Here is a 22,092-nt window from a genome sequence, read left to right as displayed (position 1 = left end):
AAGCATATTGTAGCAATTACACTCCAATGTCTACTCTTGTATTATTTTGTTATTCTTTGACAGAATATTCTTGAGGGTCTGGAAATAAAAGCAACTGGTTATTACCACACCAATTTCAGTGTTTATTCGGACATAACAGCAATGAAGAGAGCTAAGACCAACAGCTGGCAGAAGGATGGGAGGGCGCAGGAGACCTTACACCACGCAGGTCTTCCCCAACCTAATGTCCGACCTCAACTTCAGTGAGGAGCAATGTGGCCGGCGGCTCTGCTGCACCAAGGAGTGTGACAGAGCAATGTCACTTATTGCAGCACCAGGTCATGCACAATCCTACCTGTTGCTATAAAGGTTACTGTGGCCCTCAACTTCTATGCCTCCAGGGCATTCCAGGCTGAAATTGGTGACATTAGCAATATCAGTCAACTTGCCGTGCATTGCTGCATAAGGCAGGTCACAGATGCCCTTTTTGAAAAGCGCAATCAATTTATCACCTTTTCAATGGATGCAACTAAACAAGAAGGGCTCAACTTTCCACTCATTACCTGTCCACGTGGCTTTATGTCATCTGCCAATCTAATGATACTTCACATCATGTTCCATATCATTCACAAATACTGTAAATAATAAGAGTAAAAAAGGGGGAAATATTAAAGGAGGTATTTGAAGGCAGGGAGAGAGGCAGCAAGATGGAGGTGATGGGGGAGGGAGTTCCAGAGGGTGGCATAATGCCTGAAGAAATAGTTGCTGGTGGTGCAGCAAAAAACTACATTTATTAACAAAATTATACATAAGATACAGTGAGGAAAAATACTAAATAGCACCAGACAAACTTTTTCTAGTGTGTGCAGATACAGCTTAGATCGTCTGCTAACAGGAAAGAAAAACTAAAGGTGTATCTCAGAACAAAATCTTGTATACAACAGAATGAAATAAAAACAAAATGGCAAACAATAGCACAAATGTCTTAAAGCGACAGAGACCATTGGTGATTAATTTCTCCTGGATGATGGAAGTTTCTAATTGTGTGAGGAGGCTGAACAAATGAGAAACAAATATCTCAGTAAGTAAGATCATACTCTCCCAAATGGTTTCGCTTAAAAGAGCAACATTGTTAAGGGCATAATTCAGTATAAAGGTTTTCATCCATATAGGTATTCTGAAAAACTTATTATAATTCTGATCTGCTTCTCCCCCCTCTCCTGGAATACCCTCTACTTCATGTCTCCACATACAACTGGAAGCCACTTGAATGGCATCAGGAACAAAGGAAAGCCCATAAACCAACATCTGGGGCAGTCCTGAATGTTGATTGGAGGACACCAAATACAGATGTCACACAGGAAATAAAAGTTGTTTTTTAAAATCAGTTGTAACAACTTTAATGCTTTACCATTTAGAAATCCAGGCCAGGCTTCGACCCATTGACTATAAACGGGCAAAAGTTGTACGACTAGAAGTATCCAATAAGTGTTGGCTAGCTAATAAGAGACATTTATGACAGCAAAAAAAATGTTTGGTCTGAAATTATTGTCTAAAGTGTCACTTTGCACTCAAAGCTACAAGATAGAGAAAAAATGGTCATATAATTTCACACAGAAATTTATAAGCCAAGTTTCTGTAAAAAGTATATGTCATTCGAACACGTTACTTTTACAAAGACAATAGGCAACAAAGTTAATTTTCTGTAAGGTTATCTCTCTTAGGCACTGTTTTTCTGACTTAATTGTGAATAAGGCATTTCACTAGCATTGTTGACATTCACTATTTAACCTTTTGAGAACTACAATGGGCCAGATTTTGCTGTCAAATTAACGGTGAGGCTGACGCTGTTATTTATGCGTAAATGGGATAGCAACTTCAAGTGGGGAGCAAATGCATGGTTAAATGCCAATATCCAAAAGTTGCTGTCCAAGTTGCACTGCTCCACTATTAGCTTCACGAAAATGACATTTCGCTGTCTGCCTCAACAACAACAACTTGCATTTATATAGCGCCTTTAACATAGTAAAATATCCCAAGACACTTCACAGGAGCGCTATCGAGCCACATAAGGAGATATTAGACCAGACATAGGTTTTAAGGAGTGTCTCAAAGGAGGAGAGAGAGGTAGAGAGGCGGAAAGGTTTAGAGAGGGAATTCCAGAGTTTAGGGCCAAGGCAGCTGAAGGCGCGGCCGCCAACAGTGGTGTGATTAAAATCAGGGATGAGCAAGAGGCCAAAATTGGAGGAGCGCAGAGATCTCGGACATGCATTGACTATCATGAAGTTGTTGTATTTGCGCGATAGATATGAACTAAACCCACTGCAGATTTTAGGGTTATTAATTACAAGCATGAGTACCTTTTTAACGATGTGATAAGTGTTAATGGCTGCCAATCAACCTCACTGGCATCAAAAATTAACTATTAGATTTTTAAAATGTCAAATTTTAAAATTAAATTTTTTTTTCTTATTTTTCATTTCTGTCACTTTTTTCTCTCTCCCTCTCTCTTAATCCAATCTTTCTTTCTCTCTCTTTATTTCTCTTTCTGTACCTGATTTGACATTGAATTCACCCCCTTTAATTCACTCTCTTTCTCAGTCCTTCCTGTGTTTATTTCCCAATCCTTAAATCTCATTGGTTAAGGAGCTACCCTTTTGTTTGCCCTGTTCACTCAGGTCCCAGATGCCCAATTTTCCTCGCTGTGCCATTATCAGCTTGCACTTTCAGAAACTTTGTGGGCAAACATTTTTTGAGCTGAAGGGTGCAGGGGTAAGTCTAACTAACAGCAGACATCGTTAGATGCCCTGCTACAGCAAAATCTGGCCCAATATTGTTTTGCATCTCAATCAACAATAAAAGGCTACAATTATTTTGATTTATTCCAACAATGCTATGAATTACAAAATATTACAAGTTTTGAAAATGTGATTACTTTTACCTTGTAATATTGTTAGAAATGTAGGTAGTCATTTTGTAGATGTGTGAAATAAAAGATGTATGCATTCTGAAAAGCAAAGGTTATTTCAGTACTCAAATGGTTAACAATTCCCATAACCAATTTTAGTTCTTCATAAAATGCAACCATTGCCTTTCCTTACATCATTCAATAAAAATTCAATCACCTTTATCAAGCCTTTCTGACAGAATCACTGCTTGTTTCTCCTTCACAATACAACCAATACAATGAAAACAGGTAAAGTGCAAAACACCCTATAAAATCATAATGATAAATAGTAACAAGAAACACAACAAACAAAACAAAATAGCAAACTTTCCATATCGTGCTTTTTAAACTAATTTCATCTGCAAATGGCTCACTCTGTAACCACAATTCCTCACTCTCAACATTACCTTCACAAGCTTCACTTGCCTGCTCATTCTCAAGTATTTTCTCATTACATTCTCCAAATTCTAACCCTTCTGCATATGGATGGATATTACTAGTGACATCAATGTTTGTTTCCTTTTCCTCATCTTCAACTGGTGTACTAATCAAAATTACTGGACCTAAGTGTTTGTGATGGGTACGTGGCTCAGAATTCTGTGCTGGAGTGGTAATTCTATTTTTCATCCCTCTTATATCACTTGAAATGTATCCTAGACTTGTAATATCTTTAGGCCTTACTACATTTTGATTTCTGCTCTCATTTGTTTGCATCTGTTGAGTGACATGAAGCATTTCTACCTTTTCAAGACTATGGGCAACTATTGATTCAGAAAATGTATCAGCTGTTTCTCTTTCACTGTCCATAATAGTTTCTTTGACTGTCCCACATTTTTGCTTATCAACTGTCTCATACTTTATACTGGTTTCATGGCCTTCTTCTTCTGCTATCTGTTCAGGAGCAGAAACAACTTCCTTTATAGTTTGAGATATAACTGTAACATTATGTAACTGGATAAATCCTGTTGATCTTGATTCATCTGTTCCACCATAGTGTTGCGAAATGCTTTTTATGCTCGGTGCTTTTGCTTCCTTAAGACCTGCTTTTCCCACCTCTACAGATTCTTTAACATCTGGTACACTGTAATTATGTTTAAAATTCATTTCTGAAACATTACAATTCTGTGCAAAGTCTATATCCTTCTCATTCTCAGTCTTTTTCTCATTTGAATGCACTTTTTCCTCTGGGAGCTCCGTAAGATTAGTAGCCAACTGCTTTCCAACCTCTGTACCCATTCGTTTAATTTCACAATTGTCTCCTATTTTAAGTTCCACAGATTCAAAAATATTTTCAGGAATTCTTTCATTTATATCAGTGATTTCACAGGAGATTCTTCCATCTGCTTCTTCCTGAAGGTCAGGAACCATCTTCACTGAATCAGCAACACCTTTCCCAACTTCTGCAGTGATTGTGCCTTCATTTTGATTCTCCACAACCTCTTGAAGCCCAGCAATCAAATTTTGTGCATATTTTATATCTTCTGAAATTTCTAGGGATATCCTTGTTCTAGGAGTTGCTTCTTCCTCTATGTTTTTCTGAGGAGCATCAGATACATCCTTTTCCATTTGGACACACATTGTGCTAGCTTCACTTATATGTTCACCAAACTGTGAAACACTTTTTGCAATTTGCTCATGTGTAATGTTTATTTTTGAAGGTTGTTCATGCTTTGATGTTAAGTGAAAAGCTGTGGTCTCCTCCTGTACGGACTTTGAAAATCGTACATCACTTGAAGAATGCTGCATGGCTTTCCCTTTTTGTGATACAGATGTGGTAGTTCTTCCTTCATCTCCAGTAATTTCAAACAAAGCTGCTTCTATTGCTTCCTTTACTATTGTATCAGCTAACTTACGTGATGGAGCACTAATGCAGTTCTCTGCAATTTGAATGGCTGTTAATTTCCTTTCTCTTTGTTCATTAGCAATATCCTTGTTTGTTGAATCAATCTCTGGAATTTGTGTCAGAATTTTATTCATTTCACAAGGGTCTTGATATCTTTCTTCTTCTAAAGATCCCTGCGGAGCAGCAAGCATCTTTATTTCAATTTCTGTACTCACTGCTGTAGTTTCAATATTTAGCACATTTGTAACTTCCGGCTGTTTATTAGATGTGGTCTGAAGACAAGTCCCAAACTCCTTTCCTGTATTTTGATACTGTACATTATCTGAAGCACTGTGCGCATTTGTACATTGCATGAATTCTGTGACATCTGCTATGTCTGTTGCAATTCTTCTGTCATTTGAGTACATATCACAAGAACTTTCTTCTTCTGGAGCAACTTGAAATGCAATGGCCATTTCTTTTCCAATCTCTGAATGGTTTGTAACTTCTAAAGGATCACAAAATATTTCTTTTGTAATAACCTTGGGAGCTCCTTTAGTTGGGTTTTGCTCTTGCTTACTTTCTGCTCCCTCGATTGGTAAATGAGGTTTCCCAGAAAAATCATTTTCTTGGTTTACATCTTCCAAATTTTCAGCTTCAGTGTAATATTGGGGTTGTTCTTGTGCGTCACTTATTTTTGCACTGGAATCCCTTTTTTCCTCTGATGAGATTGATCTGTGGAATGAAGAACTGATTCTCTCTGGCTCAAGTTCCCAGTCAGTGTTGGAGCATGCTGCAGAAACAGGGATGGACTCCGATTCGCTGATTGTTAATGTATCGCCAGTTAAATAAATATATTCACCACTTCGATTTTCATCATCTGTGTTCTCTCGTAATAAATCTATAGGAGTTTGTGGATTATTGGAGAGTTTATCACATCCATCTATAACCTCCTGAATGATCACCATATCCTGCATAACATTAGCAGAAGCACCGTCTGTGTTGTTTTCCGAGAAATTTAATAGGCTATTCGTTTCTAGTTCAGGTTTAGTTGATGTATCAATTACATATGATGTAACAGCTTCACTCCTTCCCTGAGAGAGAGAAACGCTGCCTTCATGTAATAAATGTGCTTCATTTATACAAAACAAATTGGAAGATTGGGTCATTATGTTGTCATTGTTTGTTACAACATTAGCACTGTCTGTTTGTACTGTTGTATTTATATTTCCCTTGTGACTCTGAGTTGATAGATTGGAAGTGTTTCTGTTACTGTCTAAGAGCATTCCAGCCCACTCAGTTTCTTTCACTTGCTTTACCTTTTTCTCTGTGTCGTAATTTACACTTGAAAACTTGATGTGTTCAACCTCTGAATCATTCTGCTGATTAATTGGTGATTCACTGACTGTAGTGGCATTCTTCTCATTTTCTTCTTTAACTTGAGCGTGTGCTCCTTCCATAAGTGTTAAGTTAGTTTCCTGTCCTCTTGGGGTGGTCAGTGAAATGTGCAATGGAGGATGTATCTGTGAAAATAAATTAATCAATAGCAAATTTACCTGAACACATTTATGCTTTCACCAAAACCATTTACACACATTTAATAATATTTTACATTTGTGAATACCCACAGGCACTGCCATGAAAACAAAAATCTCATGAAATAAATGACCATTTAAATCAATTGCTGTATCAACTTACTATGGAAATTTAAGCCCATTCCCAGCCCAAAAAAATAACAGTTTTGGGAGAATTAAATCTGTAGTCACAAACAAAATATGTTCAATACCCATATTACAGATTACATAAACTAAATGACCCTATGCTCCATGCCAGCTGTAAGCTATTAATCAAACCCCAACCAAAGAGCTCTTTAAACTCCATGACTGCTTCATCTGGGAAGAGTTACAAATACAACAAGAAAAAGTTCCCTGACTATAATACCTAACTGATATATGATAAACTGTGGCTCAGTGAGAAAAACAACTTCAGCCACTGGGCCTAACAGAAACACTGATAAAGTACACCAGTAAGAGTCAAAATAAGGAATACATTCCTTTGTGTTACACAGAATAAAAGAGGTAGAGAGAAGTTTAAAAGCATCAATTTGCTCCACAGAATGCTTGATTAAAAACCAAAGGGTCGAATTTAATGCTGAAGCAGGTTTCAGGCGAGAGTGGTGTGAGTGCAAAACGCATTTGCTGGTCCTGGATATTATAACTTCCAGATCTCATCGATATGCCACCGGCCAGCTGCCTACCCAAAAAGGGAGAAGACGTTCGGGTGGCCGGAACGAAGGGAAGCCTTGCCAGTGATCAGCTAAGCCGTGGGAGGGTGTTGGCCTGGTCTTGGGGAGAGACGGGGGGTTGGGGGGGGGGCGGGGGGGGAGGTCCAGGGCAGGGGAGGCTGTGACTTTCCTGTGGGGCCCGGAGAAGTATCCTGCTCTTTCTGGCTCCACAAAAGAGAGGTTTGTACTTACCTCGGGGGGACTTCTTCTGTCGGCAGCCCACCCGCTTCATCTGGTGGGAAAGCCATGGCGGCTTCCCCACTCAGACCCCGGTTAAAATGCAATTGGGATCTCATTGACATAAGAGGATCCTGATTCACGAGGTACCTCTTCCACCTGCAGGATCCTGCAGGTTAAAATTTAAAATGGCACGAAAAGGTTGAGTTCGGAGCAGTTAAGTAACCTACTTGTTTTTAACTGCCCATTTGACCTGTTTCTGCCAGGTGGGTAGGGTTAAAATTGACCCCCAAGAGTAGATTTCAAAAGTAGAAAGACTGAGTAGATTATTAGATAACCAATTCGACACAATGTTATACAATTGAGTTGATTGATCAATCATTTATGCCTCAATTTAATTGAACTAAATGATCTAGCTAAATATTAACTCACAGGTAATCAAACCATTTTCTTTAACACTTGGTGAAAAATCTGACACTTATTTTGTGATTTGTCAAACAGGATAACGTATAGAATCTGATATACTGTATGTTAAAATTACAGAAGGTTTATTGTAATTGTTAAATGAAGTCATGTTTTCACGTACATTTGCCTAACTCAATATTCTATAATAAAGGAAAAACTTGCATTTATAATAGCGCCTTTCATGACCACAGGGCACCCAAAGCTCTTCACAATTAAGTACTTTTGAAGTGTAGTTATTGTTGTAATGTAGGGAAATGCAGCAGTCAATTTATGTACAGCAAGGTCCCATAAATAGAAATAAGATAAGAGGCCAACTAAACAGTTTTAGTGATATTGGTTGAGGAATAAATATTGGCCAATAAAACTGGGAGAACTTGCCTGCTCTTCTTTAAATAGTGCCATGGAACCTTTTACATTCACCTGAGGGGGCAGACGGGACTTCAGTTTAATATCTCATCTGAAAGACGGCACTTCCGACAGTACAGCGCTCCCATAGCACTGCAATGGAGTGTCAGTTGAGATTATATGCTCAAGTCCTGTAATGAGACTTGAACCAATAACCTTCTGACTCAGAGGTCAGAATTCTTCCACTGTACACAAGCTAAAATGTACTTTCATGATCCTTAAATGAATGACTAATAAACATTAAAAGTCTTCAAATTTTGCATGTTTATATAAAAGCCAGACCACAGGAAGAATTCACTATTTCAGCGGTTTAACTAAGTTAACCTATTGTTTTGCAGCAAACATTTAAAAAATGCGAACAAAATAAAGCATAAAATTATTGCATTATTTAGTATTAGCTGAAAGTCACATTTAAAACAGACAGAAATTTGCATAGCTAATATATTATTTATAATTTCCATATGAAAAGAGGATTTAAAAGGCTATTTCACGTAAGATCTGCCATTTATTTGACAGACTTGAATGAGTGAAAATCTTTAATCAACAGACTTTACTCATTTTTATTTGAAATCAAATCTTCACAGGCACTATGTAGTGAGGATGGTAAATTACCATGTAATAAAAATTTGACCGGATTCTATGTTCCATTGAATAGCATACCTCTGACAAATAATGCATACCATCTGATAAAAAGCAAGTACAATTATAACAATGGTTGTGCTTTGTATATAAACAATTGATTATGGTGGACAATGTGGGATGTCCATATACGATCACAGTTTTGTTCCTAGGAGAGTCGGACTGCTTATGGAAACTGCCAACAAACTGGAACAGACAATTTGAAATGTTAATAACTATGAATTGACAGTGGAGTAGACAATTCTATTCCTTCTGATAACAGAGCAATTGGGCAAGCCATTATGGGGCAAAACATCATGTCGGGAGAATGATATGGAGGAAATGGCAAATACGCAGACAATAATACCTCATCTCACAAGGTGTAAGATCTATTAAAATCTCAGTTTGTTTGTTTACTTGAAAAGAAATAGCTATAACATGAAAGAAATTCCATGGCATAAATCACAGGTTGGGCATTAGTTCTGGCAAAAGCATCCAAACTCAATGGGCAAACTAGAATTTGGATCATTCATGTACAACATCTCCCCTTGAAAGTCTACCAAGAAACAAACCTGACCATTTCATCCAAAAGTCTTGCCGCTTATCAGACTATGCAAGATATACTGGAGTCTAAATTTAACATCATTGTGGCCATTTCATAGGCCTAAAATGGACATAATAATAACCAATTTAGTAGGGCAGAGGCCGGCACCTGACCTGCCATGGGCATCCGGGCCACTGCTAAATTGGTTGGGGCCTTTTTCTAGGCAGCAATGCACAAGCTCAGACTGGTATTTCTGGGTCTTGATTAGTCTAACCAACGACCCTTAAAGGGACTGCTGGAAGCCACTCAGAAAAAGGCACCGACACTTCCAGGAATATGGTATTTGTGGAGTTGGAAGGAGCAGGGGTGCTCCTCTTGGCTCCACAAAACTGCAGGCTCCTGCCAGCCTTCCCTTGACCCCTCCCAATCATCTTTCCCCCCTCGTGGACTTACCTGTGGGCCTCGGAGTGGGGCGAAATTGGTAATGCCCTGACAGGTGAACTGCATTGGGGTGCCTGATTGGTACCTATGGCTCACCTGAATTATGATGATGAGGCCTAAAGGTGAATTTAGTTCCTAGAATCGCACCTGGTTTGGGTGCTAATAGATTTAAGCCCCACAATTTCTAAAACGAGTTGATTAACCCCCTGTGGACTGAATCGTCCTTCACATTTTTTTTTGCTGTTGAGCATCTCGCTGTGTCTTTAGCTTCTGTATATTACTTAACCTGTAAATAAATCTAACAAAATAGTTGGAACCTGCACACATTAGTCAGATAGCATGACAGTATGCTATTTTGAAAGGAATGGACATCCCACATATTCTTCAGTAAGCAGTATACACCCATTAGATGCTAATAGTTAAACCTGCGCATGCTAATCCTTAAACGGCACATGTAAGGTCGCAGGTTTTGGTTCATAGGAGACACGGGCTGCTTGTGGAATCTGCGATCTGGCCATGACACAAGATAAAAGTGTGGGAAAAAACTTACACTGTAATAATCACCTGTCAATCCAGTGGTGGACAGTGAGGGGAAGAAAAGGATGAATATGTGTTACCTAGTGGTGAAATAGGAGAATGCATCTGTGGAATGGGTTTACATCAAATTCCTTCTAATTTTTTGATGAGCAATCCAGAAATACCTGATCTCTTGGAAGATGCTCCCTGCCTATAATTGGGTGGTCTGACTTCCAATTTCATATTCCCCACCTTCAATTTAGCATATTACAAATTAAGAAGTTTGAAGCTAACAAAATATGTAGAATTGCAGTCCAAAACACCATTAGTAGAATTCCCTCACTATTTAAAAAAATTAAGTTCCATTTCACAAAACTTGCATCCAAAAATAAGATGAGGTAATTTGCATCTCCTAATAAAATATTTTCCATGTGTTTTTCTTTTATCCTTGTTTCTTTTTTCCATAGATCAATTAGTTACAGCAATTTCTTGCATTTTTGTCACATGCTGCTATTACCCACTGGGCCCCAAATGGGTCATTGCCTGTTATTATATGGCTTGTTTTAATTCAGGCAATCCAGCACTTAATTGGCCAGATAATAGAAAACAGAGGGTAGTTATCAATGATAATTGTTCTAATTGGTAACCATTGACCAGTGAAGCCCCACAGTGATCAGACCTTAGACCCTGGTTGTTAAAATTTTGATGAGGTTATTGTAAGCATACCATCTAAGTTTAAGGATGACATAAGTTTGTTTGGGTAAGCAATATGTTCCAGTGAGAGTAAAACTGTTCAAAGAAATCTGTAAACACCTAGCAATTTGAGCAGATGAATGTCAAATGACATTTCATATTGAGAAACATAAGGTTATTCATACGGCTTTAAAAACAAAAAGTATGATTACACATTAAAGGATATTTTGTTATTAAGATGCTACAGGACTAAGAACCAGGTGTGCGGGTTCACCAAATGTTGAAAGTATGATCACATTATTTAGTGACAATTGCCAGAACTTCTGAGTCCACAATCACTGTGCTATTAAACAATTTTGTAAAACTGTAAGTTAATGCAACCACATTATTGTCAGATCCCATCAGAAACCTTAAAATCAGATACCTACAAGGTTCAATATGCAGAAACGTCTATAGCTAAGCTGCTTTATTACAATATTTATTATTATGAACATCTCATAATAACGGGTTTAAGTAATGGCAATTTTATCACTCGAATCTGTAAAAGAAACTCAGTCGCAATATTGATATGATGAATTATTTGTGGTCTCCACAAATTTGTAAGAGTGAAGTACCTCTATAAATGATGAAAGTCATTAAAGGCAGAAACCCTCATTTAAAAAAAAACAACCTACACTTTAAAAAAATTACTTTTGGTGAATTGCTGTGCTGACAAAAGAGAGCAATGCTGATGTTAAGGAATGGTGAATTTTCAATTTGTTGCACACATCAGCACAAGCATTCCCTCGACATGGTTTATCTATAAGGCAAAATTCCCTCTACTTTGTCTCACCTTTAAATCTTAAACCAGCTTGAGATGTCCACGCCTGCTGTGCCAGCCTGACATTTCTATTTCCCACATTAACCAATTCTTTTTGAATCAAAAAGGTCAATTTTCCAAATGTGTGCTCCCAGTGGGAGTGCACATTCAGAAAATTGGACTTAGAGTGTCTCCTTAATATCTGACAGTTTTCTACAGTGGAGTCATATGTGTTAGAAATCGGGTTACAACTGAGCAAAATCATTTTACTTAGGAGCAGTACAGTTGACAGAGACTGATGATTTTGCTCCATCTAACTGGGCTGGATTTGGACCAACGTATATCCACCCTTCATGTATAAACTTTTCAATTCAAAACTGAAATACTAACATGAGCCAGCAACTCAGAACCACAGTAGTTAAAATACTTGCTTTCCAATTCATTGATAATGGCTTGAAGAGCTAGGATTTACCACCTATGCATGAGTTTATTTCTTAGGTAGGTTTCAAAGCAATGGATTGGTTCAGCTAAATGGGAGGAAAAAACATGCCACTTCGTTGCAGAAGCGTGTAGAAGTAGTCAAGGAATTAATGACTCCTTTGCCAACCTTCCCAGCTGAAGGCATCAGGCCGTGTTTGGGTTAGGGGAAAAGGGAAATGGGGTCAAAATATAAATATAAAAAATATTTACAATGGGCGATGAATAAATATTCCTTACCTGTGTGTCTGGTTGTTGTTTACTTTTTGCTACTTTTTGTTCTGTGTTTTCATCAAACAGGCTTTCAGTATTCCATTGTGTGATTGTGTTCATTTCCAAAATCATCTCTTTATTTTCCTGTTGGGCTGAGATTGGGTAAATTCAGAAACAATATCAGTTACTTATCATAGACAGCTCTTTTTAGCAATATTATGCCAAAGGTATATACAGCTTAAAATGGATCAATTTATACCTTCAGTACTTGGTAGCATCATACGGCCATCATCATAGGCTGTTTCCAGGATCTCTTTGCTTTAAAAAAACATATGATGCAATTTGTAAGAACAATATAAGATAAAGCTTCTTGGATTAAGTTTAACCAGACAAGACTTTAGTGTAAGACTGCTTTCTTAGCCAGAGTTTCTAAAATATATGGGTCTGGATTTCCCTCTGCAATCCCATCTGATAGCATGGCAGAAAATGGGGAAAATTTGGGCGACCTGATTTACCGCCGCCTCCCTGTTCTGAGCTCCATTTCTCTCCCCCTGTGCCCACTGGGACCACCACTAGCCACCTCTTTCCAGCCAATGGCATGTAAACGCCAGCAAGAAGGACAAGGCCCAGCTTACTCATCCATTTTCCTCCAATCCGACCCTCTTACCGCTGCTCCCCAGGTCCACTTGGAAGAAAGTGGCAAGTGGTGTCTGCCAAGGCCTACCAAGCGACTAAGTGTCTGCATCTTTAGGGCTCTTCTGCCTCTTTAATGTACTTGCTGTCACTTTTGATGCTGCAGCACTGCTCCCCAACCCCGCCACCCGATTTCCATGACTTACAATGGCAGGCTCCTTCTTGGTGGCAGGACTCCTACCAAGAACCTGCCTTGCATGCAAAATGACCCTTAGCCCAGGAAAATGGGTTGGGGTTGTGACAGAGTCAAAGGAGCAGGCAGAAGTCCCATCCTGCTACTACTCTGCCCCACAAAGAGGAAAATCTCATCCATCATGTCTAAGGATACTACTATACCTAATATACTATTTGCAGCAAGACTAAATACATGCCTTACTTGTAAATCTCAATGCAGTTTAAACTGTACTCCAAGTAGTAGAGAGGTTTAATTGGCCTAGGGGGTCAATGTGACAGACTACTTCCAGTACTTGAAATTGATTTCTACCTCTCATGAATACCAATGAGGGTATTGCAATAGTTGCTGATGATATTAAAATGAAATGTATCCAGCATGCAGATAAACTGTCATCCACATACTCTCTGAATTCTCAATTGTCTCTTCGACTTTCTGTTACCAATTGTCAGGTGAGACAATATTAACTTTAAAGCTTGGTGAAAGTCAGCTTGTCAAAATATAATAGATTTTCAATTAGCCAAATCATGGGGGAGACACAATATCAGCTCGGTTCTTTGAGAGGCTGCTCCTATTTGGCAGTGATGTTGCATATTCTCGGTGCAGTGTCAAATGATGTGAACAGATTTATATTTTTCCCCTTTATAATATCATTACTGTAGATATGTAAAAACACAAGTAATAATGAACATACGACTATACAATTCTGGAGACTAAGGATAGGCAGATCATTTGAAGAACAAGATCTTCAACTAGACACCTGTTTCGATTTCTCCAGTACATGACGGAAGGAATCTGTTACTGTTTTTCAATCACATGCGTCTAATGAGAGTGAGGAACTTAAAGTAATTAATATTAGTAAAGAATAAGTACTGGCGAAATTAATGGGACTAAAAGCCAACAAATCCCCATGACCTGATGGCCTACATCCTAGGGTCCTAAAAGAGATGGCTGCAGAGAGACTGGATGCATTAGTTGAGATCTTCCAAAATTCCTGAGATTCTAGAACAGACTCAGTGGATTGGAAGGTAGCAAATGTAACACCGCTATTCAAGAAAGAAGGGAGAGAAAAAACAAGGAATTACAGACCAGTTAGCCTGACATCAGTAGTCAGGAAAATGCTGGAATCCATTATTAAAGTCGTGGTAACAGGGCACTTAGAAAATCATAACATGATTAGGCAGAGTCAACATGGTTTTAAGAAAAGGGAAATCGTGTTTGACAAATCTATTAGAGGTTTTTGAGGATGTAACTAGCAGGGTAGATAAAGGGGAACCAGTGGATGTAGTATATTTGGATTTTCAAAAGGCATTTGATAAGGTGCCATACAAAAAGTTGTTACACAAGATAAGGGCTCATGGGGTTGGGGATAATATATTAGCAAGGATAGAGGATTGGTCAATGGACAGAAAACAGACAGTAGGAATAAACGGGTCATTTTCAGGTTGGCAGGCTTGGGCCTCAGCTATTTAAAATCTATATTAATGAATTAGATGAAGGGACTGAGTGTAATGTATCCAAGTTTGCTGACGATACAAAGCTAGGTGCGAAAGTTAGCTGTGAGGAGGATGCAAAGAGTCTGCAAAGGGATATAGACAGGTTACATGAGTGGGCAAGAAGGTAGCAGAAGGAATATAATGTGGAGAAATGTGAGGCTATTCACTTTGGTAGGAAGAATAGAAAAACAGAATATTTTTTAAATGGTGAGAAGCTATTAAATGTTGGTGTTCAGGGGGATTTGGGTGTCCTTGTACACCAAACACATAAAGTCGATTTGCAGGTACAGCAAGCAATTAGGAAGGCAAATGGTATGTTGGCCTTTATTGCAAGGCGGTTGGAATGCAAGACTAAGGAAGTCTTGGTGCAATTGTACAGGGCTTTGGTGAGACCAGACCTGGAGTACTGTATAAAATTTTGGTCTTCTTACCTAAGGAAGGATATACTTGCCTTTGAGGCAATACAACAAAGGTTCACTCGATTGATTCCTGGATGAGAGGGTTGTCCTATGAGGAGAGATTGAGTAGAATGGGCATATACACTCTGGAATTTCGAAGAATGAGAGGCGATTTCATTAAAATATATAAGATTCTGAGAGGGCTTGACAGGGTAGATACTGAGAGGTTGTTTCCCCTGGCTGGAGAGTCTAGAACTTTGGGGCAGAGTATCAGGATGAGGGGTCGGCCATTTAGGACTGAGATGAGGAAATTTCTTCACTCAGAGGGTTGTGAATCTTTGGAATTCTCTACCCCAGAGGTCTGTGGATGCTCAGCCATTGAGTATATTCAAGAGTGGGATCGATAGATTTTTGGACTCTAAGGGAATCAAGGGATATGGGAATTGGGCGGGAAAGTGGCGTTGAGGTCGAAGATCAGTCATGATCTTATTGAATAGCAGAGCAGGCTCGAGGGGCTGTATGGCCTACTCCTGCTCCTATTCCTTATGTTCCATAACAACAGTCACTGCACTTCAAAGTAATTAATTGTACTGAAGTGCCATGACACATTTCTGAGAAACATGATAAGGTGTTTTCGCAATGTATATCTATGTACCTGTGTAGTGATAAATCCATTGCTTTGTACTTGTCTTTTTCAGCATTCAAAAATTGTTGTCTGGTCTCACCAAGTAACAGAGACTGTATATTGCCATTTGTTCAATGACAGGACTGATTGGTTGAATCTTGGTCATGCATTAAAGCATCTCATGAGGGGATCCTCAATACTATGCTTAATTCCTCAATACCGTGCTTGATTCCTCAATACCATGCTTAATTGGTCTTGGGCAGCAGTGTGAAATGGGTGATAGCGAATTGGCCACCCGTTTTGCACACTGCCCCATTTTCTTTTCCATTGACTTCAATGAATAGGACAGAAGTGTGGAATTCAAAATTTAACCCACATAGCACCAAAAATAAAGCACCAGAACATCATTTAATAAAAACAGAATTTGACATTTTCTGTGATGTTATCCCCTACAAGGCATGAACACTATTCTAGTTATAAAGTAGCACATCATCCAACTCACCAAGAACAATGCCATCAGAGATCTGATTGTACTCTACAATTAGTAAATAACCACAGACCAAAAAAAAATACACATATATATATATATATAGTGAGAAATTGGCATAAAATAGTGCTTTATTAATGGAACACAAGGGCTGATTTTAACCCTACCTGTCAGGTGGAAACCAAGCAGGTGGATAGTAAAATCGGCCGGTTGACTTAGGTGCCAACAACTCACACAGATCCCTCAGTATTCAATTTTAACTTGCTCTTCTGAGCAGGCAACATGGACTCCTGCCTAAAGCCAGCGGAACTCTTCACTAAAAATGCAGATCGAGGCCTGTTAACGTCAACGGGCCCCAACTGAAATTTTAACTTTGGCCTGAGCGGGCAAGCCGTTGTGCCTTTCCCGCCAGGTGAAGACAGTGAGAAGAGGATCTAGGACCAGAAGAGGCCATTTAAGGCAAGTTTCATTACTTTCCTCGTTGGGCCAGGAAGAGCAGGAATGCTCCTTCAGGTTCCACAAGGAGTGTTCAGGCCTCCCCTGCCCTAGGCTCCCCCCTTGCTTCCCACAAGACCCTCGATTAATCCCCTCCCCGTGATCTACCTTCTTGCCGGCAAGCCGCCCTTTGGTGCCAGCCAGCGGTCTCCTGCCATCCAAATTTCCTCTCCCGTCAATCAGCCACTTCCTGCTCATTTTGGTGGACAACTGACTGGAAATCACCTGGGCCTCACTCTGCCAATGTCAGGGCGGGGTGGGGGGGGCAGAGGGGTTCGGTAGCTCAATTTCCCCACCCTTCCCGCCCACCCGAATCATGTTCCAGGTTAAAATCGGGGCTATGAGATGTAGGGTTGTTTACAGGAATGCGGAGAAGGAGCGAGGGAGTGCGGTTGCGGGTAAAGACAATTGTGGGGGGGAGGGACATATCGGGGTTTGAAGGTGGAGGGTGTTGGCAAGAGGCTGGGGATGGAGGTTTGAAGGGGTGGGGGGGTTGGCTGATCGTGGCAGCGAGGAATGGCTGCGATCGGCAGAAGGGGCCAGGGGGGAGTACTCCTGATCCTCCTGGCTCACAAGGAGTGGTCTAAAAAGCACTTACTTCCTGCATCCGGCTGCTCCCGTCTCCATTTCGCTGCCGGGTTTCCCAAGCCCTGGGAAACCCGGCTGGCAACCATTAGATTTAAATCAGGAACCCAACTGCACTGTGGGAGCCTGATTTAAATATGATAATGAAGTGTCCCGTCTCTCCAAGATGGGACAGAGGCACACCACGCAACCTGCCGCTGCATAAATGGTGGCAGGTGCTTACGCGGCGAGTTGGGGTCACGTTTCGTGATGTTTAACTTTTGACCCCTACCCTGACTCTCTCCTTCCCTGTCGTTGGAGGGGGGGGGGGGGGTTAATATCTACCCTGTAGTCTCACAAGACCTGCTTCCATCATTTCCCCTCCCCCACTTCCCAAAGATCCTTGTAAAACATTTGGCATTCTGTGTGAAATTAATCCTTTACTCGTACAGTTTGATAGACCCATCCAGTATCAGGAGCACGCATTTAGAACAGTCATTATAGAGCGCCAAGTAGGTGCTTGTGCTGAGTTTCAAAATAGATTTTTTAGTCACTGAAACTCAGGCCATACCCTAGCTATTACTGCAAAAAAATTGACAGATGAGTTTTGAGATGTGCTACGAACAAGCCTCTCCCTTCTAAGGAAGGCACATGTGAAATCCAGCCAAGAATTTTCAGATCTACATTGGAGAACTGAGCCTATGAAATTTGATACTTATTTGCCTTGTCACCAATATTTAACTCTTTGAGCCTCATTGCAACTTCCAAAACAACATGATTTTTCAGCAACCAACATCTAAAATAAAGATTTCTTTAAATTATCACAGGGTAGCAGATATAAATCACAGTTCTGATTAATTTTTTTAAATATTTGACAGATTGCTGATAATAGAGCCACAATTGCTAACAATGTATGGACTGTTTAAAATACTTTGAACAAATCCATTTGAATTAAATATTGAAAGGCTGACTTTTAGTTAAATGTGTAAAATTCAATAGTGAATTCACCAATGATTAATATTCTTATTTCAATTTTATTTACAATATATGTTCAGACTAACACATGGCTTAATTTTTAACTCACCACATTACACTGTATGAATGACTATAAACTGCTTGATTTAGAAATTCATTTATGTAATCATCCTAATTACTTAATTTCCCAGGTAACATTTACTGTCCTTTTTCCTTTATTTTAATGTAAGTTAAGACATTTAAATCCAGAAAATCAACAAGTAAGTTCAAACAGTATTTGTACATTCGCAGATGGCACTGTAAGACTTCAACCTCCAGATATTTTTTATCAACTGACAACAAGTAGCACAGACATAGACTGGCATCAGTTACAGACTACACCAAGCCTAAAATGAAAGCCCATACTAATGCAGTGATGTGCCATTTTACATGCCATAAAATCAAAGTGAAGAGCAGAGGTTTGTCAACCTAAAATCCTAAAGCAGTAAGCAGTTCATATTATCCTGCATGGCTAGAGGTAGAAATGCTCTTGAGTCCGAACCAGTAAAGCTGATCATAAGTACTGACAACAGCATGTCAGGGTTTCATGACCAAATCAAATTTAATGGCAATTGAGGTGCAATAACCTGCCCTGCTGAACATACAGTTGGTAGAGATGATAAACTTCACACTGAGTAAGAACGAGCGAGGTTTGTTTTGATTATAATTTGACCACTGCAGTGGTGAGTAATCATTGCTGGGGATGCAATGTCTTCGGCAAAGATTATGACGGTTCTTTCATAAGTCAGAAACTACTGTAATGTACACGTTCTGGTAGATGGTCCGATATAGATGTAATGGTACTGTTATTTATATGTGAAAACACAGCAGACCAAAAAAAAACAGAGTAAGTTACTGATGAATCAATTTTGGGTGCGTTGGTATCATTCGTTTCTGAACTGTTTGTAGCCATTATTAGTTGCACACTAATAGTTTCCATTTATTAGTAATTTTATCATGAGATTTTATGCAAACTAACTTAGAAGTTGTAATTTCTTTTCAATATAGGCTTAATCCCACATTGCTATCACAAACATATTAAGTGCTGTACGATTACAAGCAGCTCTGCATATTTATTTCCATTTATAAACTGAACACGTGGAAGGGAGACCTCAGTGATTAATAAAAATAAACCAGAAGATGATATGTCCGTAATCGGGCTTGGTGTTGTATTTTTCAGTAATGCATTTGTCTTAGTGCATTCATATCACATGTTTTAGGTAAGCAGTGTAATATTTATTTTAAAAATATAGAGCTGAGTGCCGTTAGCATACATGTGGAACCTGACCCTATGTCTTCGGATGATGTCACCAGGAGGAAGTGGAGGGGGCCAAGAATAGATCTTGTGGGACTCCAGAGGTAGTGGTGTGAGGAAGGGAAGAGTAGACATTGCTAGAGGTGTTCTGGCTACGATTTGTGAGTGGAACCAAGTGAGTCCCAGTGAGCTGGACAACGGAGGAGAGGTGTTATAGGAGGATGGTGTGGTGGACCACGTCAAAGGCTGCAGAGAGGTCGAGAAGGATGAGGAAGGTTATTGCACCACGGTCACAGTCATCACAGTGACTTTGATTAGGGGCATTTCAGTGCAATAGCAGGGAAAAATTCTGATTAGAGAGATTCAAACATGGAGTTTCATGAAAAATGGGCACGGATTTGAGAGGCATTCAAGGACTTTGGAAAGGAAAGGGTGGTTGGAGATGGGCCGGTAGTTTGCAAGGACACAGGGGTCGAGAGTGGGTTTTTGAGATGGGGTGATGACAACAGTTTTGAAAGGAATGGGAACAGTATCTGAGAAGCAGGAATCATTTACAATGTCAGCTGGCACAGGGGAAATCTGAGCCTAACAGGAAGAAAAAAATGGTGCATATAGGTACCAACGATATAGGTAAACAACGGGATGAGGTCCTACAAGCTGAATTTAGGGAGTTAGGAGTTAAACTAAAAAGTAGGACCTCAAAGGTAGTAATCTCAGGATTGCTACCAGTGCCACGGGCTAGTCAGAGTAGGAATGACAGGATAGCTAGAATGAATACGTGGCTTGAGAGATGGTGCAAGAGGGAGGGATTCAAATTCCTGGGCCATTGGAACCGGTTCTGGGGGAGGTGGGACCAGTACAAATTGGACGGTCTGCATCTGGGCAGGACTGGAACCAATGTCCTAGGGGGAGTGTTTGCTAGTGCTGTTGGGGAGGGTTTAAACTAATATGGCAGGGGGATGGGAACCGATGCAGGAAGTCAGTGGGAAGTAAAGTGGTGACAGAAACAAAAGGCAGTAAGGGAGAGTGTACAAAACATGACCGGACAGATGGTCTGAGAAAACAGGGCAAAGACCAAGGGAAGTCTAGATTAAACTGCATTTATTTCAATGCAAGAAGTCTAATGGGCAAGGCAGATGAACTCAGGGCATGGATGGGTACATGGGACTGGGATGTTATAGCTATTACTGAAACATGGCTAAGGGAGGGGCAGGACTGGCAGCTCAATGTTCCAGGGTACAGATGCTATAGGAAAGATAGAGCAGGAGGTAAGAGAGGAGGGGGAGTTGCGTTCTTGATTAGGGAGAACATCACGGCAGTAGTGAGAGGGGATATATCCGAGGGTTCGCCCACTGAGTCTATATGGGTAGAACTGAAAAATAAGAAGGGAGAGATCACTTTGATAGGATTGTACTACAGACCCCCAAATAGTCAACGGGAAATTGAGGAGCAAATATGTAAGGAGATTACAGACAGCTGCAAGAAAAATAGGGTGGTAATAGTAGGGGACTTTAACTTTCCCAACATTGACTGGGACAGCCATAGCATTAGGGGCTTGGATGGAGAGAAATTTGTTGAGTGTATTCAGGAGGAATTTCTCATTCAGTATGTGGATGGCCCGATTAGAGAGGGGGCAAAACTTGACCTCCTCTTGGGAAATAAGGAAGGGCAGGTGACAGAAGTGCTAGTGAGGGATCACTTTGGGACCAGTGATCATAATTCCATTAGTTTTAAGATAGCTATGGAGAATGATAGGTCTGGCCCAAAAGTTAAAATTCTAAATTGGGGAAAGGCCAATTTTGATGGTATTAGACAGGAACTTTCAGAAGTTGATTGGGAGAGTCTGTTGGCAGGCAAAGGGACGTCTGGTAAGTGGGAGGCTTTCAAAAGTGTGTTAACCAGGGTTCAGGGTAAGTACATTCCTTATAAAGTGAAGGGCAAGGCTGGTAGAAGTAGGGAACCTTGGATGACTCGGGAGATTGAGGCCCTAGTCAAAAAGAAGAAGGAGACATATGACATGCATAGGCAGCTGGGATCAAGTGGATCCCTTGAAGAGTATAGAGATTGCCGGAGTAGAGTTAAGAGAGAAATCAGGAGGGCAAAAAGGGGACATGAGATTGCTTTGGCAGATAAGGCAAAGGAGAATCCAAAGAGCTTCTACAAATACATAAAGGGCAAAAGAGTAACTAGGGAGAGAGTAGGGCCTCTTAAGGATCAACAAGGTCATCTATGTGCGGAACCACAAGAGATGGGTGAGATCCTAAATGAATATTTCACATCGGTATTTACGGTTGAGAAAGGCATGGATGTTAGGGAACTTGGGGAAATAAATAGTGATGTCTTGAGGAGTGTACATATTACAGAGAGGGAGGTGCTGGAAGTCTTAACGCGCATCAAGGTAGATAAATCTCCGGGACCTGATGAAATGTATCCCAGGATGTTATGGGAGGTTAGGGAGGAAATTGCGGGTCCCCTAGCAGAGATATTTGAATCATCGACAGCTACGGGTGAGG

The 22,092-nt window shown here is 40.0% G+C and overlaps 1 protein-coding gene across 1 annotated transcript in view; it reads right to left on the bottom strand.

Annotated features, from left to right (window-relative positions):
- Window positions 1–750: 750 nt before the first annotated feature.
- Window positions 751–22,092, bottom strand: part of ppp1r3ab (protein phosphatase 1, regulatory subunit 3Ab) — a 34,442-nt gene continuing 13,100 nt past the window's right edge. Inside the window, exons 2-4 of the mRNA XM_067999558.1 lie at window positions 12,640–12,698; window positions 12,408–12,532; window positions 751–6,271 (exon numbers count right to left, since the gene is read on the bottom strand). Coding sequence (XP_067855659.1) covers window positions 3,110–6,271; window positions 12,408–12,532; window positions 12,640–12,698 — 3,346 coding nt within the window. The 3' untranslated portion in view covers window positions 751–3,109. The remainder of the gene's footprint in view (window positions 6,272–12,407; window positions 12,533–12,639; window positions 12,699–22,092) is intronic.

This window comes from Heptranchias perlo, chromosome 18 (genome assembly GCF_035084215.1).
Source record: "Heptranchias perlo isolate sHepPer1 chromosome 18, sHepPer1.hap1, whole genome shotgun sequence".
NCBI classification, from domain to species: Eukaryota; Metazoa; Chordata; class Chondrichthyes; order Hexanchiformes; family Hexanchidae; genus Heptranchias; species Heptranchias perlo.
This window is presented reverse-complemented; position numbering and strand designations above follow the sequence as displayed.